The sequence below is a fragment of the Schistocerca americana genome, chromosome 1 (assembly GCF_021461395.2).
Source record: "Schistocerca americana isolate TAMUIC-IGC-003095 chromosome 1, iqSchAmer2.1, whole genome shotgun sequence".
In the NCBI taxonomy this organism is placed as follows: domain Eukaryota; kingdom Metazoa; phylum Arthropoda; class Insecta; order Orthoptera; family Acrididae; genus Schistocerca; species Schistocerca americana.
The window spans coordinates 661,240,593-661,253,263 of NC_060119.1; the positions used below are offsets into that span (position 1 = coordinate 661,240,593).

General features: G+C 43.5%; 1 protein-coding gene across 1 annotated transcript in view; it reads right to left on the reverse strand.

The window, feature by feature from the left end:
- LOC124587131 (collagen alpha chain CG42342) overlaps positions 1-12,671 on the reverse strand; it is a 610,604-nt gene that overhangs the window by 451,159 nt on the left and 146,774 nt on the right. The window contains exon 8 of the mRNA XM_047131431.1: positions 10,550-10,655. Coding sequence (XP_046987387.1) covers positions 10,550-10,655 — 106 coding nt within the window. The remainder of the gene's footprint in view (positions 1-10,549; positions 10,656-12,671) is intronic.

The following is a 12,671-nucleotide window of genomic DNA, read 5'->3' on the forward strand; positions in this document are numbered from 1 at the left end:
TGAAACTCTCAGCAATCTTTGGTTCTTTCAGTTTATCCACGTTCCTTCTTCTTCAGTTCCTACCTTTTGTGGTCTCTTCAGTTTTAATTTACAGTTCATAACCTATAAATTGTGGTCAATAACCTATAAATTGTGGTCAGAGTCAACATCTGCCTCTGGGAATGTCATACAATTTAAAACCTGGTTCCAAAATCTCTGTCATACCATTATATAATTAATCTGAAACCTTCTTGTGCCTCCAGTCTCTCTTCCATGTATACAACCTTCCTACATGATTCTTATAACAAGTGTTAGCAATGATTAAATTATGCTCTGTGCAAAATTCTACCATGCAACTTCCTCTTTCATTCCTTTCACCCAGTCCATATTCACTTACTATTTTTCCTTCTTCTACAATCAAATTCCAGTCCCCCTTGACCATTAAATTTTTGTTTCCCTTAACTAGCTGAATAAGTTCTTTTATCTTGCCATAAATTTCTTCAATCTCTTCCTCAACTGAGAAGTTAGTTGGCTTATAAACGTGTGCTATGTGCAGTGGGTGTGGGCTTTGTGTTTATCTTAGCTACAATAATGCATTCACTATGCTGTCCATAGTAGCTTATCCGCATTCCTGTTTTTTATTCATTATTAAACTACTCCTGCATTACCCCTATTTGATTTTTTATCTATAGCCCTGTACCCCTATTTGATTTTTTTTATCTATAACCTTGTATTCACCTGACCAGAAGTCCTGTTCCTCCTGCTACCAAACTTCACTAATTCCCACTATATCTATCTTTAACTTATCCATTTCCTTTTTTAAATTTTCTAACCTACGTGCCTGATTAAGGGATCAGATGTTCCATGCTCTGATCCATAGAATGCCAGTTTTGTTTCTTCTGGTAGTCCTCACACAGAGATCTGAATGGGGTATCATTTTACCTCCAGAATATTTTATCCAAGAGAGAGCTATCATCAATTAACCATACAGTAGAGCAGCATACTCTGAGTAAAAATTATGGATGTTGTTTCCCCTTGCTTTCAGCCATTCACGGTATCAGCACAGCATGGCTGTTTTGGTTGATGTTACAAGGCCAGATGAGTCAAACATCCAGACTGTTGCCCCTCCAACTACTGAAAAGATTACTGCCCTCTTCAGGAACAACACATTTGTCTGCCCTCTCAACAGATAGCCTTCTGCTATGGTTCCACCTAAGGTATGGCTATCTGTATCACTGAATAGCCTCCCCACCAACAGCAAGGTCCATGGTTCATGTGGGAGCGGGGTGGTTTGTAACGTACCAATGACTAAAGTACAAATGGAAGCATAACCAAAGAAAGGCAGGAAACAATGTGATAAACAAGGAATAAATACATAAAAGTAAACAACAGTATGAATATATTTCCATGCAGATTAACAGAGGACTATTTAATCTGAGTAATTCATAAAATAATGGAAGTCTACCACTTACCTTTAGCAGACTGATGTGTGGTGCCTACAAGCACAATATTAACTAGATTTTGAGCCCTGGCTCTTCGTTCTTCCTCTGGCAGGAAGTCCACAAATTCACACACAACAGACACCAATTCATGCACTACCATGGCTGTAGTGATGTAACTACTAGAGAGAACTTGCCTGGGTTGATGATTGTGGGGAGAGGAGGGAAGGACACATGAGTTACAGAGGGGATAGCAGGATAGTGGGATGTACAAGCAGGAAAGAGGGATGACATAGTGGCTAAACAACATGATGAAAGGAGTTCTGAGTGGGTAGAACATGTAAGATTTGTTTCGCTACCTAACTTACAAGTTTAGTTATGAAATAGTGAAACAAGGCATGGTGTGTGGCACACAAAGAACAACGTACTCACATGTTTAAGATACACATTTTTTTAAGAACTACACAACTACAAAACATGAATCAGTTTCAAAATTTATAAACACTGAAATGAGTTAGTCACTGATGTGGCACTAGACAAAGGTGCAGCACAAATAATGCAATTGTGCAAAGTCGTGACCTCATCCCTGAGTATCACCAGCATGACACAGTTAATCTGTGATGCAAGGCACAGAATTAATCATATCTGATGGAAGACATGGAGCAGAACACTGACTTACATACCCCACTTCATAACAGGTGAAGGTACAGTGCAGCACAGGTGTGACTCAAACTTCATGATACAGATATATGTTGCCATGTGGTGTCTCTGTTGCTTTATGGAGCAGATGATGATGATGATGATGATGATGCTGTGAGGAGCAGGTGGAGACTAAAGGTGAGGGTAGGTTGGTGAAAGCCTCACTAGGGACTTAGCTCCTGATCCTTACCAGTAGCCAGCAACCACAGCATGCAGATATTTGATCACACGGCAGGATCAACAGCTTGGGACACAAGTAAATGCATAAGGGAAGACACTCACTGCCTTAGCAGACAGCTGTAGTGAGCTATGGCCATATGTAACTTCTAAAACAGCTGGTAACTTAGGAGGGGCATGTTGCACCAATGATGAGGGCGTGGATATTGGCACTGATGCTGTGGTTGCTGGTCATGTGACAGTAACAGGCACCAGATGCCAGGATGCTGGGTGTGAGATGGGTGGGGCAGCTGGCTGACACTAGTGCCAGTCTGTCACGTGGTAGGTAGTGGTGGCACAGTATGGGGAGCTATTGCACACAATGAGTAAGCTAGCAGCACACTGGGTGGGCGATGCCAGGGCAGAGCTTGTATCCAGTGCTACGCATGCAGGGATGGGCAGGTACTGGGAATGGTTGGCAGTGCAGATCTGCAGAGGCAAAGGCACAGTGGTATTGTTGGGTGACTACAAGGAGTGGTTGACAGCCTGGTGGTCACATTTTACAGCTGAATGATACACGCTGGACACTGTAAGCACGAGTCACAGGTTGCTCCAGTGTGAAGATAGGTGGCAGCAGGTCTGGGGTATGGTGCAAGGAACATGTGAAATAACACCATTGTGGAAGTGGCAGAGGCAGCGATATAGTGTCAGTGGCATACCTGGCTTTTGATGGCACCGGAGGTGAAATTGCTGCTTTGGGCATAGACTGCGTGAGAGGTAGAGGGCCAGGAGCATGAGTGTCCTTCTCATCAGAGATGCTCGTGCCTGGGTTGCTTAAGGCCAGTACCGGTAGGTTGGGGGTGGTACTGGCCAAGCATGGTGGTTTTCCCACTATTTCCTAAGTTGTAGTGTGGTACTTAGGCATCACGGGGGCTTAGATGGTGAGTGTGCTTGGCATGGTGACATTGTTGATAGTGGCACCATCAGAGGCGCTGGCGTCTTTGTCAGCATGCGTCTGTGGGGCTGCGTAGAATGATTGTCCGGCTGGGTAGTGTGGGACTGAGCAGCTTATAAGCATGCTTCAGTCTATGGATCAAAGTGCTGGTTGGGGTGCTGTGGAGATGCAGAGTAAATGTCTCCAAGTCCCGCTTTAAGACCTAGTGGGGGCAGCAGTAGTGTGGATGAAGCATGGCTCATGAAGCATGGGGGAGGGGTGGGCATCAGGCAAGCCATGCAGTGCTGCAAGCTGGTGACAAATACAGGGAAGACTTCATCCACAGGCAAATGGGTGGGCTCCAGGAAATCGTCAGGCACAGTGAGCAGTTGGACATAAACAAGGTCAGCAGCAGACATCTCAACGTCAGTCTTTGAGTGAAGTGGGAGCCAAGGAGTACCAGAGTCAGGGCAGCAGTCCATCAGTTGTTGTGGCAGATGAGGGCAGCATTCAAGGTACGGTGGAACAGTTCCAACACGCTGTTGATGGCTGGATGGTTGCTCCATGTCAGGTGCAAGTCAACCTCATAGAGCTCTGTCATTGAGGGAAAATGGCAGATCCAAATTGGCATCCATGATCCATGGTGTTGTGGTGTGGGCAGCTGAAATGGGCAATCCACATGGAGACAAAGGGAGCAGCTATCATGGCAGCAATGACATCATGTATCGGCATTGCCTCAGGCTAGCGAGTGAACCTGTCCATCCTTCTGATGAGATACCAGCAGTTGTCAGAGGACAGTAATGGGCTGACGATGTTTACATGAAAATGGGCGAAGTGATGCGTGACATCAGGGAAGCCAGTGAAGGAGACATGTATGTGGTGGCTGACCTTGGCACAATGACAGGCAAGGCAAGTGCAGCGCAGGTCCTGCAGACTCTCTGATGTCCGGCCACACAAAATGCTGCACCACCAGAGTGGCAGGTGCATGCATGCTGGGGTGTCCCAGGTTGTGTAACTGCTCAAATGCAGCCTTGCAGAAGGCACGAGACATGAATGGGTACATTGAGCTAAGTGCCTCATAGATCAGGGAAGAGGTAAAGGTGCAGGTGTAGCTGAGGAAGTTGGTGATAACGCTGTCAGTTCTGGTGATTTAATGTATGTCACCAGTAAATTAGGAGATAAATTACAGCTGCTGGGATTGATGCTGGAAGCATCAGTCAGTCTTCTGCAATGAAAAACACTATGTAGTTATGGTCAGTGAAGATCATGAAATGACAGACCTCAACCAATGGTGGAAGGTATTTGCCTTGTGGATGGTGTGGAGCTCTCTGTCATATGTGCTTCAGTGCCACTGAGTGACAGAGAGCTTGCTGGAGAAGAAAACAAGCAGCTACTAGGCATTGCAAGTGTGATGCTGCAGGACAGTGTTGATGGCTGTCTGGCTGGCATCAACCATGAGGCAAGGGCGACAGTGGGATGGGGTTGGGTCAGCAGGGTAGCATCCGCCAAGTCACGCTTGTTGGCAGAGAAGTAGTCTTTCATTTGTGTTATCCACAGCACCAGCGTATCCTTTGTTTTGGCATCATGAAGGGTGGCACAGAGCAGCCTCTCAGTAGCAAAGGCATTCATCAAATGGCAGTGGAGAATATTAACATGCTGAGGAAGTGGTGGAGGTCCTTGAATGTCTCTAGATGTAGGAATTCAAGAATAGCTTGCACCTTGTTGGGATGTGAGGTGGTGGTGGAGATAATGCAGATCAGGAATACCACCTTGCTTGCACTGAGAACGCATTTTGCTGTGTTGATGACGATTTCAGCATTCTGTAGGCATTCAAATGTACTGCAGGGGTACCTGTAGTGTTCCCCAGGCCTCATAGAAGAAAAGTGGTTGTCGTCAAAGTAGGTGAAACAACAGCGCAAGCCTTGCAAGATGCCACACAAGAAACAATGACATATTTTTGCAGCATTGTGGAGGCCGAATATTATGAAGGTGCTCTCAGAGAAACCAATTGGCATGATGATGGTGGTTTCCTGTATGCCAACGGGTGCTACCAGAATCTGGGTAAAGGCCCTGGAGCAGTCGACAGTGCTGAAAATTGTAGCGCCAAATGGTGCATTGTTGTAGGTGTGTAGGACCAGCACTGGGTAACGGCCAGGGATAGGACACATGTTTATCATCTGGTAACTGCTGCATGGGCGCCAGGAGCCATCCTTCTTCTTGGCAAGGTGAATGGCAGAAGCCTACAGGCTCTTTGAAAGGTGCAGCACACTAGCAGCAAGGAGTTTATCAAACTCAGCCTTGCCAATCTCAAGTTGCACAGTTGAATGGTGGACCTCCACAGGTATGCTTGATGAGCATGTTAGAGCAGAAAATTGTGTCAGTAGGTCAGTACATGGGCCTGAATATGCCACCTGCTTCCCGTCATAGAAAACAGTGAAATGATTGGTAGACTTTGTTGATCTCCCAGTGCTGCTGTCAATGAGGCAACAGCCAGCAACACCAGGAAGCAGGCAGTAGTACCTGATGAAGTAAGCTCTGATAATGGTGTCAGCGATGTCGGCAATGGTGAAGATATAGGGGAGGGAGATCCCACTGAAGTCAAAGTTGAAAATGCAATGACATTTGCTGTTGGTGGTGATGGTAGAGATATTTGCTGCTGTTAGGAGAATGGCTGAGATGAGCCCGGGTTCCTGTACAGGCCACTGAGAAAAGATACACAAGCTGGGGCCATTGTCAATCAGGCAGGAATGGAATGGAGGAGCCAGTGTGATGGACAAGCAGACAGTGTGAGACTGAGCAACAATGAGGTGTGCCTAATCCTCATGGTTTTTGGCATCTGGGAGTCAAGAGTAGGGCTCTCTGCAGTTCACAGCTCCTGGATTGAAGCTCCTGTGGCACCAGTAGAGGCCAGTAATGTCACAAGAGATGTCAGCAAGGTAGATAGAGCTGCAGCAATGGCAGTTACCATTGCACCAGCAGATGGTGCTGCACAGAGGACAGTGGTTGGTATCAGGCAGGTTACAGTTGCCAGCAGCATTGCCATGTCAGTGCTGAGGGGGGTAAACATGTCATACACTTCCAGCTGCTAGGTGCTGTCCTGTGGGCCAGCAGGGAGAAGAATGGCTAGTAACATCAGTAGCAGCCTAACAAGCAGTGAGGCGGAACTTATGGACAGGTGGCTGGAAGAGTGACAGCCAGCTAAATGTGCCAAGTGGCAGTGAGGCTGGCACATAGTGGCTGCTATCATATGGAGGGACACCAGTGTTTTTTGCACCCTACCCTTGAGGCTGGCAGCTTTGGTGAGGGGGAGATCAGTGTGTGACACCACAGCTGTCTCTATTGGAGCCATGAGACAAACCAGCCATGTGTTCTAGGGGAAACTGTCAGAGATCATAGTGGCTCCATTAGGTTTCGGAGATGGCAGAGAAATAGAGAAATTGCAAGGATTGCCAGTCCCCACAATGTTCAAGGGTAAGGAGGGTCCTGGTGCACTGCATTTCGGATGAAGTTATTTGCATCGTGAGGTGGTGGCACAGTGTCTCATAGTGGCTGCGGGTGACAAATTGACATTGCAGACCTCCATTGCACTTGTCAGCTTGAACTGGCTGATCACCATAGCAAACATGGTGTCATTCTGGGTGATGTCACAGCCAGTGAAGATACCATCTGCCAAAAAAATCAAAGGCATGAGTCCCATCCATTGAAGGCTTTAGGGTGAGCCATAGCATGACTGGACAGATTGGTAGTGGCATGGAGGTTGTCAGGCGTCAGCACTTCAAGACTGGGAGGTAATGGCAATGGCAATGCCAGCAGCAGGGGCCAGTGCATGTGTTGTGTAATCTGGCACCGGTGGCTGTGCCACTGGTGGTCATCTCACAGTGAATTGCTTGTGCAGCTCAGTTTTACAATGTTGTAGATCCATGAGGTGTACAGTCAGCTCGGAGACAATGTGATGAAGCATGGGAGCAGCAGCCACATGTGGCGAGGCATCAGTTGGGCTGATGGTAGTAGTGAAGATCGCAAAGTTACACAAGGGTTGAAAAAATACATGCAAGAGAAACATGATAAGAAGGACACTCTATTGTCCTTAGCATGAAAACTGAATCTGCTGGTGGGGCACACACATGCATGGGAATCGAAACAGATGACACTGGGATAAGGTAGCCTACAACATGCAAAAACGGAAAATGAAGTCAACTGAGTTTATTGTCAGGTCACTAGTGTAGCAATTGTTTCCCTATCTAACTTACAAGTTTGATTAGGAAATAGTGAAACAAATCATAGTACATGCCACACAAAGAACAATGTCGACACGTGGTTTATTTAACAACCACACTTACGAATACATGAAATAGTATCCAAATTTATAAATGCTGTAAAGAGTCATTCACTGATGTGATGGCAGTAGATAAAGTCACGACATGGTAGAAATAATGAAACTTAGTGAATTTGCAACCTCATCCCCAAATATAAGCACAAAAACACAGTTAACTTTCAATGTGAGATGTGGAATTAATTGTGTCTGGCACAAGATGGAGCAAAAAACACATATCTATATGTCAGCCTGCTTGGCAGGCATAGAGATGGTGCGGCACTGTTGTGTCTCTCAAATTTCATGATAAGCATCACCACAAGGCCTATGTGTTGCAGCATGGAGCAGAAGACAATGTTGACACCGTGAGGAGCAGATGAAGACTAAAGGTGAGGCAAGGTCGGCAGGAGACTTGCTAGGGACCAAGCTATTGTTCTGCACTTGTAGCCAACAATTGTACTACACAACTATCTAGTCTCACTGCAGGATTGACAGCTTGGGACTGAAGTAAATGCGCAAGGGAAGAAACTCACTGCCTTAGCAGATGGCTGTAGTTAAGTAAGGATGTACAGAACTGCTACAGTTGTGCAGTGAAAGACTGCCACAAGCATGCATATATATATATATATATATATATATATATATATATATATAACAGACTCCCCTCTCCCTATCCCTATATTCCTTATACACCCTAGCACCTCAAAACTCATTTTGTCTTGTTTAGCCCAGTAAAGGAAGACAAAAAAAGATTGATTGGGGAAAAAATTATGTAGTCATAAATTTTTGTACATTGGTAGTAGGGAGTGACATGAGCAAACATACTAAAAATTCCCTCTACTAGGATGTGAGCATGGGGATTCAAGAAGGAGGGGGGCACTTGAAGGTCACTTTTTATGTTTTGCTTGGGTAACTCAAAAATATCAACTTCTAGCGAAAATGTTTCCTAGTGAAAATTTAAACCACATTAAATTCACTGAAAGAGAGTCCTATTTATTTTTTCTTATGGCACAGTTTCCACATTTCAGGAGATAGAAAAATTGAAAATCATTAAAAATAATGTTTTAATGGTATAAAATTAGTATTTAACAATATCAGAGAAGGAAAGTTGCTACTCACCATATAGTGGAGATGCTGAGTCACGATAGGTACAACAAAAAGATTCACACAATTGTAGCTTTCAGCCATAAAGGCCTTTGTCAGCAATAGACACTCATACACATACGCACATATACACTCATGCAAACGCAACATGCACACACGTCTGCAGTCTCAGAGAACTGAAACCACACTGCAAGCAGTGGCACCAGTGCATGATGGGAGTGGCGATTGGGTGGGGGTAAGAATGAGGCTGGGGTGGGGAGGGGGTGGGATAGTATGGTGAGAGTGGTGGACAGTGAAGTGTTGCAGTTTAGACAGAGGGCAGGAGAGAAGGTGTGGAGGGGGGAGGAGGTAAGTAGCGGAAAGGAGAGAAATAAAAAGAAATTAAAAGACTGGGTGTGGCGGTGGAATGACAGCTGTGTTGTGCTGGAACGGGAACAGGGAGGGGCTGGATGGGTGAGAACAGTGACTAACAAAGGCTGAGGCCAGAAAGGTTACGGGAATGTAGGATGTATTGCAGGGGAAGTTTCCACCTGCGCAATTCAGAAAAGCTGGTGTTGGTGGGAAGGATCCATATGGCACAGGCTGTGAAGCAGTCATTGAGATGAGGGATATCATGTTTGGCAGCGTGTTCAGCAACAGTTACATTCCATCCTGGATTTTCCATTGAAAATTAATATTTATTATTAAATGAAGTGGGTTAGGAATGATTGTTTGTATGTATCATGTGTAAGTGCAGCAGATCATTACTAAGGGATAAATTGTGTTCTGGGGGTTTGAAAGGCTAGAGGGGCACTGATGAAGGGTAGAAGCATGAGGGAAGGTCATTAGCCAGATTGTGGTCATGCACTTCCTTCATTCAGAGGTCTGCAAACTGAAGAGCAAGTAGGTAATTCCTCACTCTCTCTTAATCACAAGAAGCAAATACAGAATATTTCATGAAGTTATACTGCAGTGCCCCTCATGACTCACTAGTGACACAGTGCACAGATGTGCCCAGGAGGTTTTCCTTACCACAAAATGCATTAACAGTGCATGGAACATAGGCATGACTTACCAATAATACTGAAGAAAGAAATGCATATTGATAAAATCTACATAAATCTCTGCACACTGTTCTACATTGCTAGAGAGGAAATTGATTCACAGCCACCCTTACGGCAGCTGTAGTGCTCTTTCAGGAAAGACAACTTCCCCACCAGAAGCTCTGCTCATTATTCATTTTGCCCACTGACTGTACATCCCCGTCCAGTTCTGTTATGTGATTAGACAAAATAACTTCACGAAGCTCATGTTTATATTTTGAGTTTAGTAGGTGAGTACTTATTTCCAGTTGTTAATTGAGCTATTATGTAGAAAAGCAAATTTAAAATACAAAAAGTAGGTAAATATGATGATATGAAGACACATACTGGATGTCTGAGTGACTGTCGTATAAAGAATAGACTAGATATAATGGTTAAACAGGGCTATAAAACTGAATCTCGATGTATGGTGTAACAATTAACTGTTAAATGCAAATTGCTTATGTCTGGCACTGAACATCACTAGAAAACATTACATATGACAATACAAATACAGTAACTATGGGGGCTGATGACCACAGATGATGACCACAGATGTTAAGTCCCATAGTGCTCAGAGCCATTTGAACACTAACTATGCTAATGTTCTAAGTCCCCTGCCATATTTTAGTATTGTTTAACTTTCCTGTTTAAACTACTTTTCTAATTGAGAAAATTTTATTTCAATTAGCTGTCATTTTTCAACAATATATTCTTTATTGTCTGACATTTTGTGATATATATTACTTACAAATGATACTGCTTTCAAATACTGTTAGACATTCACTTCCATAGCTTACATATTCATAATTACAGCAATACATAAGTAATAATGAAAGTATAAAACATGCAAAATCAAACTTACCTGGAGGTCCTGGAGGCCCAGGTGGACCTTCAATGATTCCAGTAGGAAAGTTGTCACCATTCAGAGTTGTTGTGAGGCCTCTTTCTCCCTTGTCACCTTTCGATCCCTACAAGTCAGATCAATCAATTGTATTATACATTGTGAATTTTAACATGAAGTGGAATTTCCAGAAAAAGTGAGCAGAACATTAGCAACATGAAGGAGCTGCCACTATAAGTTGTAGTAAATACATCTTAACAGCAGATGAAATCATCTTGTTATAAATGGCTGTAGGACAATTATCCTATGCCAAGTTCATAAGAACTGTTTTCATGAAAGTGAAATACTGGAATTCAGGACATTAATTTGAAGTTGATACACAAGAAACGAATTGTCTGATCCTGGCACAAATTCTACTTCCAAAACACAAAATTTTATTCAATTTAATAATAGCCATTACAAGAAAAATAGTTTCAATTACAGTCCTCATACAATTATCTTCATTAACATGATGCAAGTCAACAAAGATAATTTCTAAAATGTCCGCAGCTGGTGGTCTTGTGGTAGCATTCTCACTTCCCGTGCACAGGGTCCCAGGTTCGATTCCTGGCGGGGTCGGGGATTTTCTCTGCCTCGAGATGGCTGGGTGTTGTGTGTATTTTTGTTCACTCGCAAGTCACCGTAGTGGCGTTAAAGAACTTGTGGAGATGCGGCCGAACTGCCCCGCGAGGGGTCTCCTAGCCACCAATGCCATATGCTCATTATTATTATTTCTAAAATAAATGCCACATTTCACAAAAGTATAGTTTTCTGACAGATCAAAAGAATTCTTACACTTAATTCCTACCATAAGTAATATCATTGTCATCATGTGTCACATCATGCACCACCAGTCCCACATGATAGTGACTTCTGGCACAGCAACACAATGTGAAAGGAACTGCCTATGAGACTTGAAAACATTTCTGCCAGAAATATGCTGTGACAGTCTTAAAATTTATCAAACAAATATTCAAAACTACAAGTGAAGTGTGTGGAAGAGGGTATATTCCGTTGTACTAGGGGTTATAGTATATTCCCAGGGTCATCATTTAAAGCCAGTTCTTGGAACTTTGTAAGCAGGCTTTCTCAAGGTATTTTACATCCACTTTCAAGAGGCTGCCAGTTCAGTTTCTTCAGCATCTCTGTGACACTCTCCATGGCTCAAATAACCCTGTGGCCATTCATGCTACCCTTCTCTGTATACATTCAATATTTCCTGTTAGTCCTATAAGGTATGGATCCAACACACTTCAGCAAATGATTTGTAACCAGTCTCCTTTGTAGACTGATTGTGTTTCCCCAGTATTCTACCAATGAACTGAAGTCTACCATCTGCTTTACCCATGACTGAGCCCATGTGATTATTCCATCCTATATCTGTACAAAGTGTTACATTCATCTGTTTGTTCTGAAGTGTTTAATCACCTTAATAGACTGTCACTTGCCAGCCTGTGCACTCTGTACATTTTTGTCTCTACCACTTTACCACACAGCATGGCACCTCTCTCTTTACACCCTATAAGTGCAGAATTCACTTCATAATCGACACGTGAAATTATATGCAATTGTGTTAAATGTTTGGCAGAAAAGGCAAATGAGAGAGCAAAAATTCAAAAAAAAGCTGTACTTGAGAGGGTTGCAGAACTATCAGCTATCCTAGAAACTCAATAAAGAGAATCGTAAATATGAATACTTTCCAAAGTTTCACTATTGTGGAAAGATGTGGAAGAATGGGAAGAAAATTTTATTCTTAGATATTATTGCCAAACAGACTGTCACGGGGACTTAAATATACCTTTAATGCAACACATGTTCTTTATTTTACATTATCAGAATCACAGTATGTGATGCTGTCCGCTTAGCTAAATTCTGTATCCCTTTTTCTTTTGTTAGTTTTCCTTCTGGCAATGTGTGGTCGATCTTGTTTTACTTTCCTATCTATGTAAGATATATGTTTGTGCTTAGGATTTTGCTGTTGAACTGAAACTTTCCTACTGAGAGTTGTTCATTAACAATGCAGTACCCACCATTATCGTTGTCCCCTCCCCTAAAGTGCCATCTGCACAGTTACATGTCAAGTTATTTTGTGAACACTACACTC